Source organism: Micropterus dolomieu, linkage group LG15 (assembly GCF_021292245.1).
Source record: "Micropterus dolomieu isolate WLL.071019.BEF.003 ecotype Adirondacks linkage group LG15, ASM2129224v1, whole genome shotgun sequence".
In the NCBI taxonomy this organism is placed as follows: domain Eukaryota; kingdom Metazoa; phylum Chordata; class Actinopteri; order Centrarchiformes; family Centrarchidae; genus Micropterus; species Micropterus dolomieu.
In genome coordinates, this window is record NC_060164.1 from 8,143,995 (window position 1) to 8,171,915 (window position 27,921).

General features: G+C 42.4%; 1 protein-coding gene across 7 annotated transcripts in view; it reads left to right on the plus strand.

The window, feature by feature from the left end:
- The window catches only part of LOC123983935 (signal-induced proliferation-associated 1-like protein 2), a 75,667-nt gene that overhangs the window by 27,074 nt on the left and 20,672 nt on the right, over positions 1-27,921 (plus strand). For 5 of the 7 annotated variants that reach the window (XM_046070387.1, XM_046070388.1, XM_046070386.1 and 2 more), the window contains 10 exons: positions 65-1,850; positions 5,046-5,179; positions 6,500-6,688; positions 8,818-8,943; positions 11,559-11,733; positions 11,969-12,072; positions 13,533-13,690; positions 14,256-14,832; positions 19,698-19,972; positions 26,015-26,269. In XM_046070387.1, the coding sequence (XP_045926343.1) occupies positions 335-1,850; positions 5,046-5,179; positions 6,500-6,688; positions 8,818-8,943; positions 11,559-11,733; positions 11,969-12,072; positions 13,533-13,690; positions 14,256-14,832; positions 19,698-19,972; positions 26,015-26,269 (3,509 nt within the window). In that variant the 5' untranslated portion in view covers positions 65-334. The remainder of the gene's footprint in view (positions 1-64; positions 1,851-5,045; positions 5,180-6,499; positions 6,689-8,817; positions 8,944-11,558; positions 11,734-11,968; positions 12,073-13,532; positions 13,691-14,255; positions 14,833-19,697; positions 19,973-26,014; positions 26,270-27,921) is intronic. The other 2 variants (XM_046070389.1, XM_046070393.1) reach the window with 1 other exon arrangement.

Sequence of the window (27,921 nt, forward strand, 5' to 3'; positions counted from 1 at the left end):
CAATGTTCTAACCCACTTGCGGTGTGCTAACATTTTCTTCTGTGTTTTTGTTTCTGTGCTATAGATCCAACTCTTCCAGCTGTCGCTCTGCATTGGCGGCACGCTGTGAGAAAAGACTCCACTCCGCTGTGCCTCAGCGCTCCTCAGACACTTGTCCTTGACATCCAAATGCTGCATGTCGATTGTCGTGCCAGCCGCCTTCTGTGAGTTATGACGACGGCTGCTTCATTGACTCAGGAAAGAGGCTCCACCTCCGCTCAACAGTGAGCAGATCACATGATGTAATGAAGAAGGGTCCTGAAAGTCTGCTCTTCAAGGAGTCTGCCAACAGGATATGAGTATTTTGAGCCCTGGGACGGATAACAAATCGAACCTTGTGGGAATTGTGGGAGGCCCAGAAGAATACTCCAGAGCCATGCAGTCAGAAGATCTATTTGGCAGGAAACTCAAAGCCCTAAATGGTAGCATGGGACCACCAGCCTCCAACATGCAGGGCAAACCTGAATGCGCAGGCAAAACAAATGGTACTCCAGCCATGCCTAAAATGGGCGTCAGGGCAAGGGTGACAGAATGGCCACCAAGGAAAGATGGATGGGACGGGCGGCCTTCACCGAACTATCAGAGTGTGATACCAGTATTTCAGAATGGTCAGCAGGAACATACTGTGGAAATATTGGAACAAGGCGAATCAGTTTGTCTGGAGGTAGACTACTCTGACAAATACACACTGAGTGACCTCCTCAGTCACTCCCCGCTGAAGGGTCTCCATCCTATCCGTCAACGAAGTAACAGTGATGTTACCATTAGTGACATTGACTCTGAGGACATAATGGACCAGAACGCTGTTAATCCCAACACTGGGGCATCGCTGCATCGTGAATACGGCAGCACATCCTCCATTGACCGTCAGGGCCTGGGTGGAGATGGCTTCTTTACCATGCTTAGGGGTTACCGAGTGGACACCCTGGACCACCGTAGCATACCACCTCTGGGTTTCCCTGAGTTGTTGCGCTGTGATGCCTCCCTCTCCCCCAGCCTGCAGACAGCAGCTCAGATCGCCAGGGGTGAGATAGTCCACATTCCAGGCTACGACTACATAGACAGCTCTCTCCTCTATAGCCGGGAACGAGAGAAGTCCTTCATGAGGCGGCTTAAATCGGAATCATCTGAACCTTCTCTGTTCAGGAAACTGCGGACCATAAAGAGTGAGAGTGATGCCTTGCGTCTCTCAATAGAGGATGACCGGCGACCACTCAGCTTCCAAAAATGCTTTGCGCACTATGACGTCCAGAGTGTTCTTTTCAACATCAGCGAGGCGGTGGCAAGCAGAGCTAACCTGAGCCAGAGGAAGAACACCACTACTGGGGCTTCAGCTGCCTCAGCTGGAGTAGGGCCTGGAGTTGGTGGAGTGTCCGGAGGTGGAGTTGTGGCTGGACCCGGAGCAGGGACAGATGGCGGTGCAGCAGGGTGCAGCAGTGGAAATGCCCCCATGTTTGAGTCTCCACTAGGCAGCAGGGAGGATTTGAACCCCAAGGAGAACTTGGATGCTGATGAGGGGGACGGGAAGAGCAACAGTTTAGTGCTGAGCTGTCCACACTTTCGCAACGAGATTGGTGGTGAGGGCGAGAGGAGGATCTCCCTCTCCAGAGCCAACAGTGCTAGCTACAGTGGTGTGTCAGAAAGCTGCTCTTTTGAATCATCTTTAAGTTCCCACTGCACCAATGCAGGAGTCTCTGTACTGGAGGTGCCCCGAGAAAACCAGCCTATCCACAGGGAGAAGGTCAAACGCTACATCATTGAGCACATTGACCTTGGCGCATACTACTACCACAAGTTCTTCTATGGGAAAGGTAAGGAATGCTTATAATGAATGTGTGATAACAGTGATTATACAGGAAGAGTTAAATGACTCAATTTTGAAGATTGTTAGACTTTCCAGGCCAAATCCATTTCCTTGAAACATGACTACGCTCAATGCTGTGTGATAGCAAGTTCCCAAATGGAACAGCCTCTGCTCACTGGGTCATATCTTGACGGCCCCGTTAATTTTGTAGGACCAGATGAAATAACGGCCAGAACAATAGCAGGCTTGTGTTGGGTGTGAGGGTGTGTGTTTCAGTTCCTCTGCAGAGGAGTGGTCATGTCCTCCTTGTGATATTGTCCTGAACCCTGCGGAGAAACTGTGATTAGTCATGTGAGAAGAGAGAGGTGAGCGAGAGGGTGTGTTGCAGCTGTTCCCAGTGGGGGCCGCAGGGGTGTGAGGACCCCTCCTATGAAACTTTAGGGTCAGGAAAACTATGCCAAGGTCCCAGGTCCCCTCATTAAAACACCTATGAGACTGACACGGAAAATACCATGCTTACCCCAGCTCATCACCACATTATACATGTATGTTTTTCCCACTGTCTGTGGATCTCTGTTCACTGCTCTCAGCGGATTGAATTACCCATTCTTAAGCCTCCCCAGAAAACAGCTGCTTCACCTTTCACACGGAGAGATGCCTCATCAAAAAGATTCACTGCATTAAAATATTCCTGAGACAATTTCAGATCTGCTCCAATTACAGTATGATTACTGTACTCTGAATATCATTTACCGTGAAATGTTGCCTCACTCACTACCAAAACTGCTGTAGTGTTGTTATGTATTAACCTTTCTATGGTAATGCAGGCCAAATGCCCCGTGTTGCCGTCAGTTTCATTTTGATGTTATAGCTTTTACAGAAGAGGTCTTTTTTTACAGTATGGGGATGTAGCCCTTGCCCTTTTTTCATGAGGTGTTTTATCGGAGAGACAAGTCTGTCATCACCTCTGCTTCACCACAAACACACACACACATAAAAACAGGCACACAATCGCACGCACACACACACAAACATGACAGCGTGTCACCACTTTAGGGAAAGCTTTTATCAACCTGGGCTGAACATTGATCTTATTGATTGCCTAAAGACCTCCTTCCCATAGCAACAGCAGCGTTGCCCCCCATGGCTGCCCTAATGGACACGTTTCATCCACACCCATCCTTGTGTTAATTGCTGAGAGTGAAGTTGAGCACAGAGAAATGTTCCCCAATTAGCAGATGAATGTGAAAACAAACCCTGCATATACATCTGCACACTGATGTTTAAACATCCATGTGAATTAACATTAAGAAAACACATTAGTGGAGATTAGTAGAGACTTTCAAGTGCATTCAGTCAAGACAACATGCCAAAAAAAAATGATATGGTAAAGTTAAAAATAAGGTAATTTGTTAATTCTACTACAAAAGTAAGCAGATTCCTTTATTTGCTCAGTGTTTTGCCACTTTACATCTGTCATAAGTAAGAACGATGGAAAGCACTCTGGCGTGGACTCTGGATGGATGGATGATGGGTTCTTGTCAGATCATATCTTTGCTGCCCAGTAGTCATCACTGGGCAGTCTGGGACTGGGTTGCGGCTGGGTCGCTGATAATTTCTTATGTAAACCGTGTCTTATATGGAGATATGTGACCTCAAATTAAGTTTTAGTGCCACAAATGTAAAAAGTAAGGCCATAGAGTGTAGGACTTGGTACTGTAGACTTTGAAGGCATTTCTGAAGTGTGGAGCGACACACGGGAAAGAGGCATTATTTGACATGACAATCAAAGTCATCCATTTTTCATCCGTTGGCAAATTGTCAACACAAAGTCATGAGGACCAGTGACATGTTATATAAATGTCTCGACAAAAGACTTTACAATCGACACTGTCTCCCTCACTGTGCCGTCGGTAGCCGGATCTCTTGTGCCCTCACATACATAGGCAGCCCTCCTACCACCATTGACCTTATGTGTCACAGAGCATTTCCCCTCAGTCCACTGTCCCTGACAAGCCATGTATTCCTCAGACGGTTAATCCCGCACTGCCGACATACAGTAAATTTATTATTCATGCTGATCCGTTCTTTGCCCAAAAATTAATGCCACAATGACAAGAATCAGAGTATTTACATTGCATGCTCTGCATGGATGCAATGTCTAAACGTCTGCAGAAATCTCTTTGGGAATGTCAGTGCTTTGAGTCCCTGCTGAGGTTTTTCTTTTGTTGTCTGCTGAATCCAGGTCTTTCTCCCCAGCTTTACCCTGGATTAGGGAGTGTTTGCACACAAAAAGTATTTCCCTGAGCAAAGCCCTTCCCCCCTGCCCATGTCCTATACACACACACATAACACTCATACACACATAACTATCTATGTTTTACAATGATACTATATCACAATATTCTCATTAAGTACACTGTATTTGTAATGTCTTATTTAGGCGGTTACTACTTTTTATTTATTAAGACGGAAATTAGTAATGGATCTATAATGCTTAAAACAAACAAGACTAAAGGTCTAGAGCCCTGCTAGCCCCCCTAGTGTTTATTACATTTATCACTATAACTCACAATACAAACCTGCTGGAAAGAAGGAACACCACATGGCAACTTTGTGGTGCCAGTCTGGTGTGTAACTGTCATCTAACTATGTATCAATCCGGCCTTTAAACTTCAACATGACTTATTCTTGACTGAATTGTTCAGTCAGCATCAACATCCACAGGCCCTGGGTTTTGAACAAAGTCCATAAGTTGGTTTGTCAATCCCTCAAATGTCAGAAAGTGTTCTGCTTATGTTCCACTAAAGGACAAAAATACTCTGAGCCTGACCAGAGGGGACATCCTGGTGGCCTAGTGGGTTATGGCACATACCATGTAACTACTTTGTCCTATGTTTAAATGTAGCCAGGAATCTGTATCCTTGTCTGTCTCTCCCAATATATTCTTCTTCCTGCACAGTCTATAGAATGACATGAGTATGCCTATGTCTAACTGTGGTGGTGTGAGTCCAGATACAAAAAGCCCCAATAAATTCATCACTCAAGTCTATTTCTGTGTGCTGATGACAATTTTCACAACTTTGCAAGATTTCTTGGAACTAGAGGTTTTTCAGTTCATTGAAGTTGATGTCAACTCAGAGCACATAATGTGATGTCTGCTGTGTGTACTTAATTCCGATCTTTCTTGCTCGACCTGCAGAACATCAAAACTATTTTGGCGTAGATGACAATCTGGGCCCTGTGGCAGTCAGTGTCCGCAGGGAGCGACTGGACGATGGGAAGGAGAAAGATGGAATGCAGTACAATTATCGAGTCACCTTCAGAACCAGTCAGGTAAATATCATACACCAATGTGCACTTTTACTGTCCTGCTTATTGTCAGATTAGCCTTGAACTATTACAGATGCATGGCACAGCAAACCTGCGTGATTTCTAACGCTCTATTAAAGAATTGACTTACAAGCCAGAACATTCTTTTAAAGGATATTTCATGCTTTTAAATGATATTTCTCATATATTGCATTCAGCCTGACATGTTAAGGTCACTCAGTTCGGGGCTCAGTCAAGCAGTACAAGAGTGTAGGGATGCTTCAGTACCCCTGAAAACAAGAGGAGGAATCTGCTCCTAGTACCCTAATGTGTCCAGTGATTCTTTGTCAGTTGTGACTCAGTTGGCCAGTCATGCAAACACTGAGGCAGTCTATCAGAATCGGTGGGATCGTCCTCGCTCGCTCACACTCTCACACATCCACGCGTGCACGCATATGCACGCGCGTGTACACACAGCATGATTAATCCACAAACTGGGATGCACAGTCTCCCAGAAGCCTTTCCTTGATTGATGCTGGGTGGTCTCATTCACTGAATAATTCAGGTGCAACAGATGTGTCAGGCAGGGAAATGTCACTGATATCCAGTGCCATTCTTGGTTTAAAGCACCACTCCCACGATAAAACAATGTATCTGGGTCATGGTGGCCCTGCAAGTAGCACGCAGAAAATGTTTTAACTCCCCAACCACTGGAGCGTCTATTTGCATGTACTCATATCATTTAGCATCAGCACTCTCTGTCCCACTCTCACTCTCCTTTCCTCTCTGAGTCTGTTAAGTAATCTGCTTTTCAGAAAGCATCTCTGTCGGACAGCCATTGACTGCTGACATTCATGTCCACAGGCTGAGCGGATGGAAATGGGATTTACGGGCATAAATGTGTCTGACATTCCAAACAACAACACAGATTGGGTGTTTTGAAACTGTTTGGGTCAACGTTTACTGGCACATTAATGATCTTAATAGTAAAATACCACTTAACATCTAGTGCTTAATCTTAATTATTTAGAATGTGAGCTCCTAATGCCTTCCAATGGAGCCACTGCCCTCATTAATATGGCATAACATAAAAGGATTATCACTGGCTCACACAGCAGATAGCATACAGTATAAGCCTGGTTTTCAATTTGAACATTTTGAAATAATATATAATGGCCCAAGCAAAGTGCGGACTATGAGATCCAAATGAATGGAAATCACTGATTCACAGGTATATTAAATGGGAAGTGCGCACATGCGACTGAGCACATCAAGACCTAACAAGACAAACGGAAGACAGTTGACTTAACTGGTGAAACTTCACCATCGGTCAATTTTTTTCAGCTGACCACACTACGTGGAGCAATCCTAGAGGACGCCATTCCATCTACTGCAAGACATGGGACGGCCCGCGGCCTGCCGCTGAAAGAGGTGCTCGAATATGTCATCCCTGAGCTTAATATCCAGTGTCTGAGGCTGGCCCTCAACTCCCCCAAGGTCCCGGAGCAGCTACTCAAGTTGGACGAGCAGGGGGTGAGTACACTGAGATGTCCTCAATGTGCCACCACAGTGTCCTGATGATTGTTGAGCAGCACTGGACCAATCTGCGTTTAAGTGTCTTGAAAAGGGAAATTTGTCGAATGGTAGTTATTAAAGGAATAGTACGACATTTTAGGAAATGCGTCTGTTTACTCTTTGTACAAAAGGCACAATGTAAAAACTAAAATTTGTTGTTTTATGGGGTTCGGGTTATGTTATATGCAGGATTAATACTTGTCTGGATGAAATGACTTGAGTCTTTTCATCACTGTGAGGTTGCCAGGCAACCAGTGGAGACTCCAGGAAGTCACTGCGTTCAGATAAGAAATGGTACTCCACGTAAACCCTTCAAAACTAATTTTTTCTTATTACACTTTGGGTTTTATGTGGATGAAACAAACGAGATATAGCGTGATAATTACTGAACTTTCAAGGTACCAGTAGATGGTTTTTGTTACTTTCCCACAGAGCAAGGCTATCTATTTCCCCCTTTATGCTAAGCTAACCAGCTGCTTGCTATAGCGGCAGATATGAGAGCGATATAAATCATCTCATCTTACTCTTTGTAAATAAGCATATTTACCAAAATAAGGAACTATTCCTTGAAGCCGTAGCCTCCTCCGCACAGATTTTCCAATACAGTAGTTTCATTTTAAAACCATCACTGCCAAATTCAGTGTTATGAATAATGTTTCCGAATGATGGGCTGTATTGATATTAAAGTATGGATTTTTTTAAAGGTATAATCTGTCTCTGTTTCTGACATTTGCGTCAGATATAGATGCAAACGGGAGCAATTAACTTCAAATAGCAGGAACCTTTTATCCCATATGTGGGTTGCTTATTATAGATGAACACAGACTCACTGTTGGAGCCACAAGACTGCCAATATCACACTTGGATTCAAAAGAATCAATATGAATCCCACACTCTCTGTAGCTAGCATCGACTACTTTGACACACATTTTCTGCTGATAGGACACTCAAGCTAAAGTAACTCACTTTTGACAACTTACTTATCTGGGAGCAGGTGATTTGGTATTCTGCCTGAATGGTGGTAAATGTCATCTTGCATTATCTCTGTTTGAATAAAATGGCTGTTAGTGGTATGGGCTGTCTATTTTTGCATGTGTCAGAAATAGAATCATTGTGTGATCTTAAGGCCTTTCATTTCTCATCTAATGAAAATGCAAGATGGAAAGGAGCAGTGGGGGATTAGCTAGTGCGGTATTGCTTATTTTACTATCAGAGAATTGGCTGCTTATTAGTGTAATTACATTCATTAGCATGAGCCTATCCTTCCGATTGACAGGGGAAAGGCTCTTATAATAGAAAGTGTCAGCCATGTCCCTCTTGTATATTAAGGTTGTGTTACTCACACAAACAAGAGCAGTGTAGTGTCCTCTCTAAAGCAAGTTAAATGCACTTAAGACGATGACAGACTTTGTGTATCCAATTATTACAAAGTAACTTTGTAAGTAAGTGCTCTAGGAAGTTCTTCCTGCCAGATCTGAATGAGCTGATACGGGAGATTATTCATCTTCCGCACCTCTACTCCCCATGGCTTTGGTATTAGAGACTGTCTTCAGATACAGACTTTGATAAAACACTGAAACTGACACATGGTTGGGGGGGTGCAATAAAGTAATCTAAGAAACTACTTTCAGAGGAGGAGAGCCCAGGATAAGTGGGGCTTAAAGCTCTTCCAACTGGCACTCCTCCTCACAGACCTCAAACCAAACGCCCAGTGGAGGCCAGTTTTATATTTGGACATCAGTATTTTTGTACTCTCCTGTTTTAATCATTAATGTTGCACTTGCCGTGTTTAATATGCCAAGCACCCCGTAATCTTCTTTTTAACCAAGCTGGACTTTCACCGCCCAGTGCATGTGTTTATGAGAGGAAGCTAATATTGGACAGGAAGAACTGCAGCTCTCAACCGAGAACTAGAGTAGTCTGCCAGGCCTGTTTGTTTATTTGAGTGCATCATTTTCTTCTACCGCATGCAGAAAGCTTTATCTGAGGATTTTTTTTGTGTGTATGCACACTGTAGAGGATTCCTCTGTTTTTGTGTTGGAGTGTGCATATGTGTGTGAAAAGGCTTCTTTTTTTGCCGTGAACAGAAAGCACGCCTGGGGGACTGGGAGTATCCTGGAGCAAGACAGCCTTCAGAATATCCTCATGATCAGTTCTGCAGAAAGAATATCCATGAAAGCAGTGTTGTAGACTGTGCTGTAATCGTCCTGGATGTAAGAAAAGAACAGAGCATATGTGAATGTATTTTAGATCACATGTCAGAGTTTGAGATGTGATTTTAGGTGATAGAAAACACAAAAGATAAAATTTTCTAAGAAAGCAATTGATGTAAAATGCCTATATATCTGTTATTTCCATCTAAAGACTAAAATCTGGAATATGACATAATTTAATAGAAACGGTTTTATCAGCTGCATCGGTTTCAGAATTAAAAGTGTCATTTTAAGCTTTAATTTATAATTCATGATAATAAAAGCAGGGATCTGAACAAGATAATGGCTCGCCTGCAGGTGTCTGCATGGTCTCTTTTAAAAATGTAACTACACATAATGGTGTGTGGTGATGGTTAGACAATATTGAAGAGGTCAGAGAAAGGCTACTATTCTTTCCCTCTCAGTAATGCTGAACAAACAACCTTCTTCCTGACCTAGAAAACTATTTTCAATGCGGTGCATTGTATCAAAAGGTGAACAAAGACAATTGAGCAGTAGCATGCATTTATTCTATCAAGTTTTGCAGCTGTCTTACAATAGTCAACAGGTAAAGCCTTTGCAGGATAATGAATCATTCCTGATGCCCACAGCAACAGTCCAACTCTGAAGTATAATTCAGTCTTAAATGAAATTCGTTCCACAAGTTCAGGAGAATCTACCACCTACTGGTCTAGGCTGTTGCAGAGCCAAAAAAAATCACTTCTCCCTTATGTAAATTAATCTCCCCCTGTCATGATATTGAAACTTGAGGACTGACTTGGTGAAATTATGTAGTGACCAGAATTTGTTCCCCCCTCATCTACATTCCATGTTCCCCTTTTTTAGATATTGTTGCTGTGGAACTTAAACGCTTCTGCCCCAAAACAGCAATAGATGTTTGTGTAATGGTGCATGATGATTGTAACCAGGTTTCAGGAGCCGCATTTTTGGATTTTTGCTGCATCGGGACGCTGCAGTGCAGACAGATGTCACAGTGATGTTGTGTGTTGTGTTAGGACACTGCTGTATCCCTCAGGTGCATCCCGGAGCTCTCCAAGGGGAACATTGTCCTCATTTCTCTCTCCGCTCATTTGGTCTCTTTCCATCTTTGCATTTTATAGTTGTTGTTTTTTTGTTAAAGAGAAGGAGTGTTTTCAGTACCCTCCAGCTCTGTACAGATAGAGGGAGAGGAAAATTGAAGGAAAAAGATATAGAAAGAGAGACAAAATTACTGCTTTCTATCAACTTATTGCTCCAATTTATAGCAAGTGGAATATTTTAGCTAATCACAGATGTGTTAAATGGGATATAGCTGATGCGACCACAAAACACATCAAAGGTGGTTACAAAATGAGCTTCACCTCAGGAGTCTTACTCATCTGTATACGTGTTATGTGTCCCGATGTGTTTGCACTCTTCTGTCAGCACCAAATTTGCACCAAAGGGCAATGCGATTGTCCTTGCCGTCGGCCAGTCTGTTAAGAGGAGCAGGAGGTTAAGTGAGTCCACATAATGCATGATGAAAAATAGAAGACCACATCACTGCACATCATGCCTTTTCCACTGTGCTTGATGGTATAATAGTTCACTGCAGGATCTTTAGTGCAGAGCAGCCTGCCTGATAGAGGAAGTCATTATGGCAACAGTGTCAGGAGCACACCGTGAACCTGTAACGGAGAAAAAAGACAGTTCCACTTTGTTTCTGGTATATAGATCATTTGCTGGCATTCACATTCTGAGAAACCTTTTCGACTTGCTTATTGACACATTCACCCAGGTTAAAGATTTCACTGTTAACAGCTGTGAATATTGGACCACCACCCCCACCAACCCCCCCGACTCTTCTTTTTTGGGCCAGCATCAGGGAGCTGTAAGCCATAAAAGATTCACGTCGGTGGAGAGAGCTCTCACTCTCACCTTGCAAGAACAATCACTCCGGATGTTTTATTTCTTCCTGTCTCTTCCTGAGACAAGTTCATATCAGGCCTGTCATTTCTGCATAATATTAATGCTTGCAGTGTTAAAACCTGTGAGATCTGGTTGGTATATGTCTATGAATACTCCTTGTTATGAATTAGACATTTATCGTTTTTGACGCTGTCTTTGTTGAGCAATGACTGAATCAAGAGTATTTTTACTGGGGTGTTAGGAGATCAATGTTGTTGCCATTCAATGCCTCTTAGTAGTATTTCACTGCTACAATGAGGACAAACACAAGTATTGTTTAAGGAAGTCTCTATTTTTTTTTTTTTTTTTTTTTTTTTTTAAGCAAGGATTAAAATGCAATTCCTGGCAGCTTATAGAGTTTTCTGCCATAAACCAAAGCTATCCTGCCATATTTCTGTAATTCATTCTTTTGTTGCCCTATAGCTGCTCTTATGTTGCAGTTATTAGCTCGTCTTGATTTATACTCTGCTCAGAGCTCCTGAGAGTTCATGGCCTGACTTCACAAAGGGGGATTTCAGCTCTTACCTAGAAGGGTTATGAAGGCCTCCACGTTAGCTGTGACATGATGGAAGGCACTCTCATGCTTTGAGTGCAAAATGTACAGTATGTATGAGTGGGATGTGTGATACATATCAGCGACAGGACACGATACTTATTCACTGAGTGTCTGTGTATGTTTCTCATTCCAGCTAAGCTTCCAGCACAAGGTGGGAGTGCTTTACTGCAAGGCGGGCCAGAGCACAGAAGAGGAGATGTACAACAACGAGAGTGCTGGACCAGCACTGGAGGAGTTCCTGGATCTGCTCGGCCAGAGGGTGCGCCTCAAAGGCTTCACCAAGTACAGAGCTCAGCTGGATAACAAGAGTGAGATAAAACACACATTACACGCATATCAAACTAAACATTCCCAAAGTGCAAGTCCACACACTTCTAATCCTGCTGAGTGCAGATACTCTGTTCTGTTTCATAGTGCTTAATGTTTTTTAAGCCTATATATCTTTAAACTTGACATCTGTTCAGTTATATCATCAGCTTATCTAATACAGTGGCCCTTTTATAATGAGGCCTGAGACCTTTACTTGCCTGACCTGTGTTGCAGCGGACTCCACAGGGACGCATTCTCTCTACACCACATATAAGGACTATGAGCTGATGTTTCACGTCTCCACCATGCTCCCCTACACACCCAACAACAGACAGCAGGTCAGTAAACTCCACACACTCTATCCTGTCCGGCCGACCACCATGTTTTCTTTACTGTGTGGTCAGCCAGAGTCTAATGGGGATAATGGTGGTCCCTGACCAGCTTTCTTTGAGGATATCTTCAATCCGGACTCCTTTCCGTCTTCCCTAGTTACTCATTTTGCCACGGCAATGACTTATCAGTTGAGAGCATGAACATTGCCATGGTAACTGTACCCCATAGTAGGATTTTAATCAATGCCTCCCCAGGGGCTGGACCTGACGTGATATTAGATGGGCTTCCGTGTCTGTACTAACAAGTGGAATTAAGTGTATGTAGTGGTGGACTGGAGAGCAATGGTCCGATAAAGCAATAAGCGATAAAGAGGTTCACCATCTTAGTCTCTTCACTGCTTGTATGGGAGTACTTTTTGAGCCCATAATAACAACATGTGGGTACAACCCTGCACAGATCTCAACAGTGATGATATTGAAGGGCTGGTAAGTGTGTCAGAGGCAGGATGTACAGTGAAACACTGCAGAGACCCAAATCTATCACGTGCATCTAAAAAGTCAGATAGGCAGGATTGGGGTGGGGGGTTCTTTCACTTTCTTCTCCTCCAATTGTATTTCATGAATTGGGGTAATTAAATTTAATCCCTGGTGCTAATCTTCTAGCAGGCCAAAGCAGAGCTCACCTCACTCATCCATTCATCCTTTCCAATTCACCTCTGGACCCTCTAATCCTGCTTGTTTCAGGCTCTTGCTGACCCTCGGTGACAACCTTATAGTAGCCAAAGAATGAGGTTAACTATCTGCACAATCCAACAATACAAACAGTCTAAATTGGGTTTGGGGGAATATGTGTCCTTCACCCAAAAAAGCCCTTTATTTTGAGGTCAAACATAACATTTCAGAATCAAGACACGAAGCTGTATCGCTTAGTAAATCTGCAGTTGTGTTTAGAGCTCTGTAAATAGTTTGGTGTTGTGCTCGGTGTGGTGCTGGTACTGATGCCACAGACATTACATGGAATTTGTCACTTGACATTAAATTGTTATGGGGATTTCCTTGACTTGTGCACTCACATGCTTTCAGAGTGGGAAGAATCAACCTGCTCAAGTGGTGTTCTCCTGCAGAGTTTGGCCCAAGATGGTTTAGCTACGACTTAAAGCATCACAGTGTAACACATTCTCCCTATAATAAAACATTTACTACATAAGCTGAATGCCTTTGTCTTCTCTACTTGTACTTTGTTTTGTCATTTACCCAAATCCTATCATTTTCACTCATGGCCTTTTGTTTAGTAAAACCTACATATATAGTCCCTCTTTAAAACTAAAAAAAGAGAATGGGTTTCATTTTAAACTTAATCTTAAAGAATGAATGGTCATAAATCTGTTTACACTATGGTACAATATTCACCCTTCATGTGATGCCTTTTCCTTGTATTTGACTCAAATTCCTCCCTCCTTTCTTAGTTATTAAGGAAGAGGCACATTGGCAATGACATCGTCACCATAGTATTCCAGGAGCCCGGAGCCCTTCCTTTCACTCCAAAACACATCCGCTCTCATTTCCAACATGTGTTTGTTATCGTCAAAGTCCACAACCCCTGCACTGATAACGTCTGCTACAGGTAAATAGAACAAGCACACACCACACCTGCAAGGCTCTCCTTACCCTGGGATAAGAAGCAAATAATAATAATATCCTCAAGACAGTTTAGGGGGATGTGTTTCTTTTGGTATGCTTCGCATACATGTCTTCATGCCAAATTGCTCTACATGAACTTTTAAGAGTACTTAATTTGAAAGAATAATAATAGCCTGCTGAGTGCTTTCTGTGGATTCTGTCATGCCTTCATAGTAATGTGCAAGAATCGCAATGCTCTTTTGATCTGTTCAGTGATGATACAGTTATTATCTTCAGAGACACCTTGAAATTATGACTTACAACTCTCTCCTCGAGTGTTTCTGAAGTCAAGATGACTCTTGTTAATAACATAGCATTTGTTAAATAGAGCAAGATTAGTCTGAGCTCCTCTCAGTCTTCCCACCAGAAATAATTTCCCCGAAAGGCATGTAATTCCAACACTCAAATGGCTGCTCATTATTCAAACAGTTCAATACTCCTTCACTTGTTTAAGTTCCTCTTAACTGTCATCACCACATTTGCTTTATTGATTCCATACTGTTTTCCAGCGTGGCCGTGTCCAGATCTAAAGATGTGCCTCCTTTTGGCCCTCCTATTCCCAAGTCTGTAACTTTCCCAAAGTCAGCAGTTTTCAGGGACTTTCTGCTTGCCAAGGTCATCAATGGAGAAAATGCAGCACACAAGTCAGAGAAGTTCCGAGCCATGGCAACTCGTACGCGGCAGGAGTACCTGAAGGACCTGGCTGAGAACTTTGTTAGTACAGCTACTATTGACAATGCTGTCAAATTCAGCTTCATCACCCTCGGAGCCAAAAAGAAGGAGAAGGTGAAACCCAGGAAGGATGCACATCTGTTCAGTGTGGGAGCCATCACCTGGAGCGTCCGTGCCCGGGACTTTGGCCAGTCAATGGACGTGGACTGCTTGCTCGGCATATCCAATGAGTTTATTGTGCTCATCGAGGAAGAATCAAAAAATGTGGTCTTCAACTGCTCTTGTCGTGACGTCATTGGATGGACCTCAGGGATTATGAGCATTAAGATCTTCTATGAGCGCGGGGAGTGTATTATGCTGTCAGCCCACGACAACTGCGGAGAAGACATCAGGGAGATGGTGCAAAGACTAGAGGTAAGATCCTTGAAATAATCTGTCATCTTAGAGTTGTAGTATGATTCTCACAGTCCTTGCTATTGCCACTTTGTTGTCACCTGATTAAATAGCTTCTAAGTTTATGAAAACATCCTTCTAGAAGTTTTAGCCCCAATATCTAATAATGTTTTCAAAAGGAGTTCACCAGTATGTCCTGCCCATAAAGTGACTCCCATGAAACATGGAGTAGTCTGTCATCAGAATTGTCCAGTAAATCTATTATGAGTTTTCACACATAAGCTGCATGGCATATGCAGGAAAACGGCTGCTTACTTTAAATGGCGTAGTGAGGCATTTTTTCTTTGGGATCGTTGCGGTCTCTCTGCGGTAAAACAATGCATTCTCTAAATATTGCTGTTGCCATCGTAGCTTTACTACTTACCACAAACCTTGTTATTTTATTTTCATCATTATGTCAGCAGAACCGTTGCTTGTTTAACCTACATCTATCCTGTCAAGTCTCATATGTTGCAACTCTATACTGAGATTTCAGTATTTGATTTTCTTTCCTTCTTTCACTGCCTTTTTCCATAACATTGTAAGAATACATAAACTAAACCGTATGTGTTTTACTTTCTCCTCGTCTGTCTCCCTGTTCCTCTTTCTGTTGTACAGAGACAGGTGTGTCAAGTCCGGAGAGTATTATAGACCTCCTGTTGATAGCTTCCTTTAGCTCATCACACAGAATCAGCAGAGATGTACATTCAAACATTTAAGTACAGATGTTGTTTTTGCACTTGATCAGGATAAACCATTATGAAACATCACAGTACTTTAATCAAAAAAAACAAAACCAAGCCGGAGCTGCTCCTCGCTGCAGACCGTTAATTTAATGGAGTGAAAGATTAGCGATGATGCGATTGTGGCCCAGTCTTGATTTTGCGGATTTCTGGGTGCAGGTACAGGAGGAGGCAGCTTAAACAGGACACCAACCCAGTTTTGAAGAGGAAACAGACACATTTTTGGGTCTGACAGACTAAGAATAGAGAACACTTGGCCTCAGACTGCTTCACTCCTATGGAGAGCTACCCACTCAGTCCAAGTTGTCTCATCCCCATTTTGTAGTTCTGCCTTTTCCATCTCTGTGCTCCCGATTACTTTGTGTGATTTTTGGGGGCGGTCGACTCTTATCTACCTTCAAGTTCAGAAAAAGTAGGTCAAAACACCTGGTTCCTCAGCCTGGACACTGGCATCCAATGCCTTGTTTCCGCTCCTTGTGTTGCTGCATAGGCTTGCTTTTCCTGTTCTAGTTTCCATCATTTGTTTGCTGAACGTCTAATCAGGCAACCTTTTGTTTCATTTAAATAACATTGATGTTGAATCCCAAAATCCAAACCTGAGCTGTGCATGACCTTATTTCTGCCTGCATACTCTCCTCCACTTATCCCTTTGGCAACAGTGTTGAAAATTCCAACAGCCCCTAGCTAGCATATCAATGATTTAGCCAACATCATTTCTGCTAAAAACATGAACAAGAACCTCAGTCTTCTGAGGATTATGAGGCAGAAATAATTGCACATTTTTTTATTATCACATTTTACAATGAACTACTTTATGAAGAGCTCAGAAAGGAGGATGAATGAAAGTAAACATGTACATGGGCACAAAGGTCTTGCATAGCACAACCACCTCAAAAACCGCCCAAGATCCTGAAGAAGTATTTACCATAATTAATCTTAAAAGGACATGGATGTCATTCAGTGTCTACTCCACTCATCATAAGAAAGGACAGAGCAGGATATATTAGCATTTGTGATTAGCCAAAGGACATCAGTTCCTCATTAACTATGCTAATATCCTGTCACACTTACTGTCCACTTACCCATGGGATTTGTGAGGGATATTTCACAGGAAAAGCTCAGAATAAGTATTAATAAGTGGGTGGCTATTTGTGGTCCTCACACAGACAGTGGAGCAGCAGCAGCAATTGGCACATTTGGGTATGAGCTGACTATGCATGCTTTGTCCCAAAGGTGTCTATAATGTCTCAGAGGTTGACTCGAATCATGTTTCATTGGGAGGATTTACAGGCTGCCGGACCTGTGATGTAATGTGAACCAGAGAGAACAGATTGCCCACTGTAACTCACAGAGGACCCCAGTGTGGGAGCACAACTAAAAGCTTTGTGATAACATCCTGCTCTCCGGGGTATAGCTGGGCCGGGTGGCCGGGTGGCCGTGTGTTCTGCTTTTATGAGACAAGTCATCTCGGCTTGGGTGCCACTGCCATATATGCTATTTTTCTTTTTTGGTTTCCTGAACAATGTACAGGCAGTCTCTCACATTTTGTGTGTGTGTGTGTGAAAATTTTTGGGGCTGCAACAAACAGTTTATTTTCATTATTGATAAATCATTTGGTCCTTTATTGTATTCAATGTCCAAAAGTAGTTTAAAAAAATGGCCACGGTGACAACTTGTTGTCCTACCAACACTCAAAAATCTAAAAACATCATATTTACTAATATATATATATATATATATATATATATATATATATATAAAACAGAGAAAAGCAGCAAAATCTCATCCACATTTAACATTGTTGCTTAATTAACAATTTAAATGATTAATAGATTGCCATATTTGTTATTGATTCATTTCCTGTCAATCACCTAATCAATTAATCATAACTAGTCGGTACCATTTTGAGGTTTTATGAGTAACTGCTAGCATTAATGTCTTGCTAGGGCTACTGTTGTCCAAATTAAGCAAAATTGTCCACTGTAGATTTACATATTGATTCCTGTGAGAATCACAGATACACAGCTCAGAGGAAACGAGTGGCCCTGGTTTTTACCAATAAATGCTTCAGCGAGTTCAGTGAGTGTCATCAGTGTCATCAATGTCAAAGCTGCTTCTGGCTGTCAGACCTCTCACTGACGCCATCAACACAACTTGACAACAGATTTGAGGCTGATTCGTCGGGGCACTGTCTTAGTTTTATGTCTCCACTCGTTCGAGTCCATCATTGGGAAACACTGGACAAGAAACGCACGCACATCCGCGCTACCATCCTTCATGTCACCATCCTTATCTAAATAACTTTACTGACCACAAATTCCTCCTGTGAGATAAAGTGTGTCCTGTTAGATTCAGCCATTATGGATTCTAGCAATTTAAAGGAGAACCTGGATACATACATTTTCTGGATGGACTGAATGAAGGGCTTTGATGAAGGCATTTAGAAAGCTATTATTTAGGCGTTATGAATTTCTGACAAAGGGCAGTTTGATTCATTGTCCCTTATAACTAGGCCAGTGTCTTCCTCATATTAAGGCCATTTACTTGTAGACTTTGCCCCTATCAGGCTTTTGGACTTTACATTTCCAATTCCTTGATGTTTTATGCAGAGTGATTGTTTATTTTTTGGGTCATCACACCAAAGTGCTCCACCACTTTTGTCTCTCTTTGAAAATGGAATCTTTGAGCCTGTATTTATTGCAAAACTGAGACTTAACTAATGTCACTAACAAGATGAGTACTTTCCTAAATTAATAAAGTTTTAGGGCTGCGTCTAACGATGACATCCATCACAGTTGTCCCGAGTCTCCTCTCACACAGCGGGGTAGGATTTCTGTCAGTATGAGAGTCTGGTGAAGTGTTGACAGGCCATAGTCTGAGTTAATGTGTCCCTGAAGCCAGCTGCCACTCTCAGGCAAATGGAGGCAGTCACCCACAACTGAACCAAGACTAATCTGGTGGGTGATTAAGGCTCATTGGATGCAGTGTTAGTTTTTTTCCCACTGGTGTCACAAGAAAACTTAAAGGAAACTGTAGATCAGTCACTTTATATCATAAAGGAACATAGATAGTCTACAGTTGTATGTTTCCATCTCTGCTCAGTCTGGTGGTTGCGTGGCTTACTGAAAAATTGCCACAGATGCAAGAGGGTTGCCTGAACTTCAGTTGAACTTGAATTGCATTAAAGCAGAGGCTTAAGCCGGGCCACCGCTGAGCAAAGTGAGCAACTTAATTTGCATTCAAGTACATGATTGGACAAGAACCAACATTAAGTACACCCAAGCATGCAATTGCACAAGTGGCGACTGTCCACCGAGTATCCATGGGGGAAGTCTCAAGTCTCGGGCTGCAAAATTGTGAGAAGAAGGGTGAAGAGTTTTCCTTTTTACACCGGATATGAACAAAGTGTGTTCATCAGCTGCCAGTTGATGCAGATTATGTGTTGATGTATAAATTATGTGCTCCTTTTTAGAAATGAACTCTAGTTAATAGACTTGGTTCCATGGAAACATCCCTGTCTGAGGGGCCAATTTGATCCCACTTCCCCACACAGCACATACAGAGCTTCAGTAGTTAGTCCATAGAGACAGGTGTGTATTTATGTGTGCAGTGCATGTGTGATTTAGCTGTCTCTGTGCAGCTCTGGGGCTAAATTGGTTAGCTCTGTGATGTACCCTGTTATTAACTTCCATTTTGAGAGGTTCTTTGAATTAGCCAAACAAACATGCTCATGCACTTCTGCCTACGGACAGGATTTTTACACTTCTCTAATTGGTTTATTCTTGTGTGCGCATATGTGTGTTTCTTTTGTAATGAAAACCACACACATCTATTAGAAAAAATGCTAATTTTACACTGTTGAAGGATACTTAGCTTAGAAAGCTCTTAAGGATTTTAAGATCACTCAACTTCCAGTTCTTCTCTGTCCGTCTCGTGCTTGTTTTCTGTTTCCTCAGTGGGACTGAGTACAATCTACTGTCCATTTCATGTGTTGGACTTTGTTTTCTACTGAAGTGTTTCTAAAGTCCTGCTGTCATTGTGTCTGGATCCGTCATGTACTTTTATTGTAGATAATGAACATATTGATTTTGATTATGGTTCCAGATCACCACCAGAGGTTGCGAGACGTCAGAGATGACTCTGCGTCGGAACAGCCTCGGACAGCTCGGTTTCCATGTCAACTTTGAGGGCATCGTGGCAGATGTGGAGCCTTTTGGCTTCGCGTGGAAGGCAGGGCTGAGGCAGGGCAGCCGATTGGTGGAGATCTGCAAGGTGGCTGTCGCAACTCTCACCCATGAGCAAATGATTGACCTTCTGCGCACATCAGTCAGCGTCAAAGTGGTTATAATCCAGCCTCATGAAGACGGCGCCCCCCGAAGGTAACACCTCACCTTTTTGTTTTCTTATTTTCACTTGGAAAGTCAAATTTTGTAACACAAGACTAAAAATGCCTACACAACATATGCCGACTTCCTACTGAATTTTGGCTGTTTGGCTGTGGATAGTGAGACAGAGAAGCAGGTGCTCCTCAGAAATGAATGAATGTAGAACAGAAGAGAAGTTCCCTTTTCTCATTTTTTCATGCAGCTGGGATAAATTAACTTGACATTTGCTCTCATGTTTGAGATGATTAGCATAAAGGAATGCTTACATACTGTTTTTGTTGCACAAGGGTTGATCTAGTTCTTTGCTGATTTCTCTGGAGAGGAGGATCTCTTTGTATTGATGTGGCTTTGTTGCAAGAGAAAGCTCCAGCATGGCTGTAGAGTCACGCAGACATGGACAGTCAGCGTTTCTCACTAATGATAATGAGAGGAGCATTTTGATTAATGACTCATCTCCCACTGCCATTGTCTGACAGCTCACATTTGCAGATTTTTTTTCTAACCCCGCCCAATCTTCTATTCAGCAATTAGGATGGGAGTGTTGACTTTTTAGGAACACACACCCATGGGGAAACTCCATCGCTCCTGTAATAAAAAGAGAGAAGCATATTCCCAACGATCTTTTGTGATGGGAAGAGATGAAGGTCTGTGTAAAATGCTTGTTCTGAAAGCATGTCTGCTTGTTTTGTCTGTGAGAGACAGACAGTCCTGTGAAATCATATCCGTCACTTTTTTCACACTCACATTTTTGACATCTTGGTTATGGTTGTGCTTCAGGCTGACGGATTTGTGTACAAGCAAATCCCGTCCCCACTTGGTCGCAGATAACCACAGCAGAATGACTTGACAATGGGCAGAAAGAATACCTCTCATTCTCATTGTGATGATGCAGGTAATGCCAGTGTTGTTGGCTAGTAATTGAAATTAAAAACCTGTGGACAACAATTAACAAATCAGTTTACATTTATTCTGTGTGTATATTTGTTAACCATGTGCATTTCTAAGGACATAAATAAGTGTTGATCGCTGAAGATTCTATATAAATTGTTGGTGGATGAGGAATTTTAGATTAAATCTGTTTATAGAAGGTTAAGTCTCTTGTATATTTTTGGTAAATGATGTTAATAGATAGCTGCCTTCTGTTTGAATATGATCTTAAACAGTGGTGTGTACATGTGTGTCATTATGTCAGGACTGCATAATAGGCACGTGTTTAACTGTGTTTCAACTTTGCGTTCTGGTCTGGCAACAGAGGAGTAACATATTTGCTCCCCCAGATGGTGGGCTAACGTGCATCGTCTGTGAATCCAACACAGCAGCTTCTCTGGCAGAACTGACGTCTAATCCTCTTACCACGATCTGCAATGATACATGGTGATACAATCATAGTCAAAGTTCAGGGAAGCAGAAAGCAGACAAAACAACATCTTCCAAAACTATTTCAGTATCGACAAGCGCGTGTCCGGCTCTCTGGTGATGTGTTTTCAGGATAGAGGATTCTGTAAAGGAAGCTTTTGACACAATATTTGAGCCAGTGGAAGACATCTGGCTTGGTTTCACTGACACCACTGAAGCCTGTGAAGGTACTTTAGACAGCCAATAAAAGAATAACTTTTAAAAATTCACATGCTACACAGCATTGTACCCAAAAATATGCATTATATCATGCTGTATGTCCATAATGGGAGGCGTTTGACCCAAATGCTAAATGGTGTTGCCAACAGATGCATGTGACAGATTGGTAGTATTACAGTAGAAAACTATATTGGTCAGAGCTGTTGAGCTCTACTGGGAGATTCCCCCATCTTACTGAAACACAGCTTCTCATCATCATCCCATGAGAACCAAAAGGCTCCGTCTCGGGTCCTGTGAATTTTCTCCCAAAGCTCCAACAAATCAAGAGGTGAGAGGTCAGATGAAGAATCTCGAGGGCCCTCAACTCTTTTCGCTCCTGCGTCTTTGAGTTGCTGAAGTGTTGCAGTCAACAATGAGTGCTCCGGTTTCTGAACTATTATCTCAAAGGAAAGGAATTCAGCGGGGGCCCGACGGCCCGGTCAGTCCCCTGTGGCCAGAGAGATGGGGGTTAGTCTAACAACAATGGACAAGAGTCTCATGACCTCCGCACAATGTACCCTGGCTCCATACTGCTACTATGACAAGGAAAAATGTTTTCATAAGCACATGCGGGGGCTAGAAGGAGCGTGTTTCCTCTTTACTGTTTTTTAAGGTGTCAGAATATCATTTAGTCTTTTTCATTTGGTGATTCTTTGAGATTCATTGTGGATTGATGGGGTCAGCTGGTTGCTAAGATTATGTTGAATTAAAGAAAAACTGAACATTTAGACCACTGTGTAGCACTGTTTTGCGCCAAACCTCCTAAAGCTTATGCCTTAACTGTTTTACCCTGCCCAGCCTGAAGCCTGTGGAGACATGGTAGGCCTCTAATATTAGCCTTACATAGTACTGTATTTATTTACACTGAAGGAAGGATGTGGTTTTAGCCCAGTGCAATGCCAGAGGCTTTCCATCATCACTCTGAAAATCTTTAAACAAGTTCAACATGTTAGCCTTGGACCAAACTAATGAGGAAAAGATGAAAAAGATTAGTTCTTTCAAACAGATATGTAATGTACAGAACATGGTGGTGATTGTATGTTTTGGTATGTGGTCATCAGAGATGGAGGCATAAACAAAAGGATCACTACAATATGGACTAAAATGGATTATTACTACAAGGCACACAGTAATGGTAAAAAAAAAAAGCAACTGTATTTTCAGAGTAGTAGCCTTTTGTGTGTTTTTTTATTATTATAATATTGTATATTTTTCAGTTTTAATCACAAAGACTTACTTTTAAAATGATAGTTCACCCGAATTTGAGGAAGTTCAACCTACACCAGCCCTGTGCTGATAATGAGTATTGCCTGTGACATTCAGATGGCCACTTGTGACCTTTCCTTTCAACTGTCATCAAACTTGTCATCATGGATTTTCATCTGGACTGAAGTTAAGCCGGATTTCTCACTTCCCATGCTGACACCCTGTGAAAAAGAGCACAGCTAAACCAAAACTCAGAGAACCCGCATCACAAATTGCTCAGCTAAATCCCCTCACATTCTTCACTGGAGCTGGTCTTTCGTTTTAGATCAGTTTGCAAAGAAAATCACTGAAAGGGGTTTTTCTCTCTTCTTTTTTCCCCTTAATCCTACACACTTTTCAGCACACCTTATTTAATGAACCTCCTGACAATGGTCTGCAAAGTGCTGGTGGGAGGTCACAACCTCTATGGCTCTTTACTGTGACATGGACTCTGACTGTGGGAATGGATTAGCATGTCCCTCAGTCGCTGGCCATGTCATCAGAGTGACAGCACTCTGACTGAGGTCTAAGGTCCTGTTGTCACACTGATCTATTGTAATTTGTTAAGAGCCAATGGCTGAAGGAGCTGATTGTTCAACTCCAACTGGCTAGAAACTGAGCAGAACCTTTTTTTTTTAAATGAACAATGTGGTTATTTTAGTAATATCACGTCAAGTTCTGGAAGTTGTGTTGTCAAATTATTTCCTCCAATAAGTCCAACATGGCTGTATTTTAGGTTGACTGGATGTTCTCCTTCCCTGCGAGCTTATGTAGGCCATTGTGGTATAATTTATAGCCCCTCACATTTAGCTGGAAGAGTGCAGCAGCAGTTCTTGGTGGAATCAAGAGGAAGTAGACAGTATTATTTCTCACCAGCTCCTGGCTTCCTCCGCTCCTTATGGCTGGCTGGATGTGTCTAGCAGCCTCTCCTCCGCCACCAGCCTTCAGCTCAGGTTTTACTGTTGACCAAACACCAGTTTCCTGCAGTTTCTTCATGATTTATACACAGTGAGTCCGAGTGCCCCTATACATTACAAACAAGAAGCACGTTCCACTTACATCAGGCCAACATGATGGGAATTTCCACTTCTAGCTAAGCTTGTAGGGCTGCTGATGGAAAATATTAGGATCACTGGAGAAGTTTAGCTTGTCAGCTCTTTGTCATTCTGGTGCAAAAAGCAGACCAAGAGACAACAGCTGAGACCTTTCCTGTTGACAAGCTGTGAGCTACTCAGAGTGTAATGATGTGTAGCACCCTGGCATGACCACACATGCACAGTTAATCAAGGTAATAAGTGGGTTAACAGACCCTGTTAAAAAACCAATTGACAAACAGTCTGAAGGATTTAACCCTCTTGTTAGCATTGTTTTCTTCTGACATGGACAAAAGTGACTGAAAGACCTCAGGTTACACAACAAAATAAGTAGGATAGTGCTTTTATCTCTTAAACTACCAGTCACACTACCAGAGCACATTGTACACATTCAGTAGCTTCTTCCAACAATATAAATTTCTTTTTCATTTATGGACACCTCTGATCTTATGATGCTGGAATGCCACTCATTACTCTCAGTGTCCCATATATCAATCCAGTGATGCATGCTACATACCTAGAGTAAATAAATATATAAACTGTGGAGGATGTAGAGCAAACCAACTGACAGTCCTTCATCATGGATGAGGCCAGCTTCCCGATGACATTGACCAGATGATGTGAGAGACGACATGGTGGAGGAGGAGGAGGAGGAGGAAGAAGCGAAGGATGATCTTCTCTTTAGATCATGTTACACCAACAGCTCCAGTTGGAGGTTGGCTGTAAATAGCCCAGCCACCCATGGCCTAGTTTGATGAAAAGGTCTCTCCAAGAGGGATTACTCGTCTCGCCCCCCCCCCCCCCCCCCCCACCGCAGCCTTTGCAATCAGCCAGCTCCTCAAGCTCTGCAGTGTGTACATGTATGACCACAGCAAAGTATACACAGCTTTCCAGCCCCTAGTGGAGTCTGGAAAATGGAGGGGGGTGGCAGTGTAATCGTTAGGGTCATGCTTGGGATCCTTTTGGAGAACTAGCAGAGCACCCAGGCTGTTTAACCCTGACCCACCACCCTGTAAACACTCCGCCCACCCCCCACGCCCCATCCTTCCAAACATACACACCAAGCCTCTGCCTAGCCCCAAAGATTAATGTTGCATGAAATGGCATCACAGGTCCATCCCAGAGATCCTCAGTGTTGTTATCTGTAATGGGATGGAGATGGAGGGAGGAATCTAATCTGGCTCTGGCTAAATATTTCTGACAACATGTGTTTTGGTGTAGTCAGGACAGGTGTGTGATACATATATAGTATAAAGTACTGTAACTGAAAACATTGTACCTGTCTGGTAATGCAGTAGCAGAATGTAATTAATTAAATTTAATGGGCAAAAACATTTAATAAAACATGTAATGTTATTACATTTCTTATTAAAACATTGTAATGTGGATTTATTGGCAAATGCAATAATGAGCCATTAAATTCTTATTTTTATGATTCATTACATAATTAATAATTAATACTTACTCACACTGCTGGATAATTATTGTGGAATCGTGTGATACTGTAAAATAATAGGATTTAATACGTTAAAAGTATTTGGTCAATGATGTTCTCTATAGTAATTACTGTAACTTTCCATGTAGATTTACATAATGTATTTACATAGATTAAAGCTGCAATATTCAATATTTTTATGTTATGACTATGTGTAATGTGAAAGAAGCTGCTTGTAGTGTTGGATCCACAAAGAATTATCACCCAACTCTGCGGGGCCTCTCATCTCCATGGAGCCTTTTTGCATCTTTTAGCTCAGTGTTAGGTCCACTCTCATCAACCTCACTTCCAGCAGCAACATGCAGCTTTGCTCAGTTCAGATGATCCCACTGTACACTACCTGCTCAGCAGCACCAAACATGAAACTGACCAAGTCAGCTACTCTGTGGTTAAAAACAGTGGAGCATTTAGTGGAGCTGCTTACTGTTAAATGCTTGTGGAAAATATTATTTGGAATTAGGTTAAATGAGATTTTAGGCTCTTTTGAAAGGAACGTAAACTGCAATGCAACTGGGATGTTACTGTAGCCTTCTTATCCCAGCCTCATTGCTAACTTTTAACCTTCCACTTTGTTTCCTTCCGTCTCAGGGGCTGCTCCGAGCTCTACCGCATACCAATGGTGGAATACAAGGTCGACAGCGAAGGTACACCCTGCGAATACAAGACACCCTTCAGGAGAAACACCACCTGGCATCGGGTGCCCACAGCTGGTGGAGCACCTCTATCCCGAGGCTCGCCCACACAGGGCCCTGATCGCCTCCAGTGCCAGCAGATCCTCCAGCAGCACCAGGCAGCTATCCCACGAAGCACCTCCTTCGACAGGAAGTTGCCAGATGGGTCCAGGTAAACTATTTTTCCTCTCTCCACTGCACTTCTTCCCTTATCCTTGTTTTAAAGAACAACTGCAAATTGATTTAGTTAAATCTGCCATCATTAGCTCCCCCCAGGTTTTGACCACTAGCTGACGATCTCAACTTTCATCTGTCACATGTTATTCAGCAGCTCAACACATGTAGTGGTGTACCATATGTACACATACAATATACATACAATAAGACTAAAATTTAGGCATTACACAGATACCAACTAAAGATGTTAAACTTTTATCTTAGGTGAGAGTAAAAATAACAAAGTAAAACTGTCAATAATATAATAATAATGTTGCTGTAACAGTGGTGTGGAAGATAAGTGGATGCAAAATTGAACAAAGCAAATTAACAAAATTATCGTTTTAAGACATTTTTGGAAGTCAAGCTTTCTACTGAAGGTTTTCCAGAAAGCAAGCCAGAGCAAAGCTTGAGATCAAACATCATGGTGCTCAAAAGATCCAGTCCTCTCAGCCTTTTTAGAAAAGAGCCACAGTAACACTTTGAGTGGCTGTTATTGTGTTCAGTTATTTGCATACATATAAATGGAACATTTTAGTCCAATGAATTCACGGCTTCGCTTTCATCTCCCTTTAGATGATAAGGCCACACTCAGACTTTGTTCCTGTCCTAGACTGTGTCTCTTTTGGACATCTCCATTGAGCCATGTAAAGCAGTGATTTGTTCATTCTAATGAAACCCCTACAGTCTTGATAACCTTTCCAGTGTGTCACACCGACGACCCCCCTCCACACCCCCATTGCCTGTTCTGACTACACTGGGATAATGGCTGCCTTCTCTGCCTAATCAGAGTCCCTGGCAGTGGGAGCACTCCATTCTCCCTCGCTTGTTTCTTCCTCTCTCCGTATCCCTCCTCCTCCCCTCTCCCTCCCTCTTCCTGCACCCTGCTGAGGAGGAGGTGATGGGGGACACTGACACAGCTCAGCTCATCTCATCCAATTACTGCAGAAACAAAGAGAGTGCTCTTCCCTGGACCACGATATGTAGCCACCCAGAGGGAGTGGGAGTAGAGGAGGGGGATAAAGGAGGACTGAAAGGGAGGGAGAGAGACAGGAGGGGAATATTATATTGTCAAATATTCTAGAAAAATAAATCAACATATACATTATATTATTATGGGTTTTTTTTTCTTAGCTTATACATGTTGTGTGGACATGCAGAAGAGAAATATTGAACATGTGTATACTGTACATCAGTGATTGCCAACCAGGGGGTAATTCTGCAACTTCTGTTAACTTTAAAAGATTCGAATTGATAAAAGATTGAAATAGTTAGTTAGAAGTAATAGATGAAAAGTTGTGACATCCAGACTCTGCCATTCCAAGTGATAATAGTATGAATGCAAACGTGACCAAACTGACCTAAACATGGACATTCGGTTGATTAAAACATTATCGTAACAAAATCCACATTTGTATCATTACCTATTATCACATTAAATAACAACATCATAGTGTTAAATAACAACACTGTGTAAATTCAAATGAACATGTTTGGAACATGACAGGTGGTGGCAGTGAAAGGGTACTTGAGTTCATCCGACAGGGCTGTGAGGGGACGCTTGACAAAAGAGGTAGGGAACCACTGGTCTGTAGGCGCATATGACTC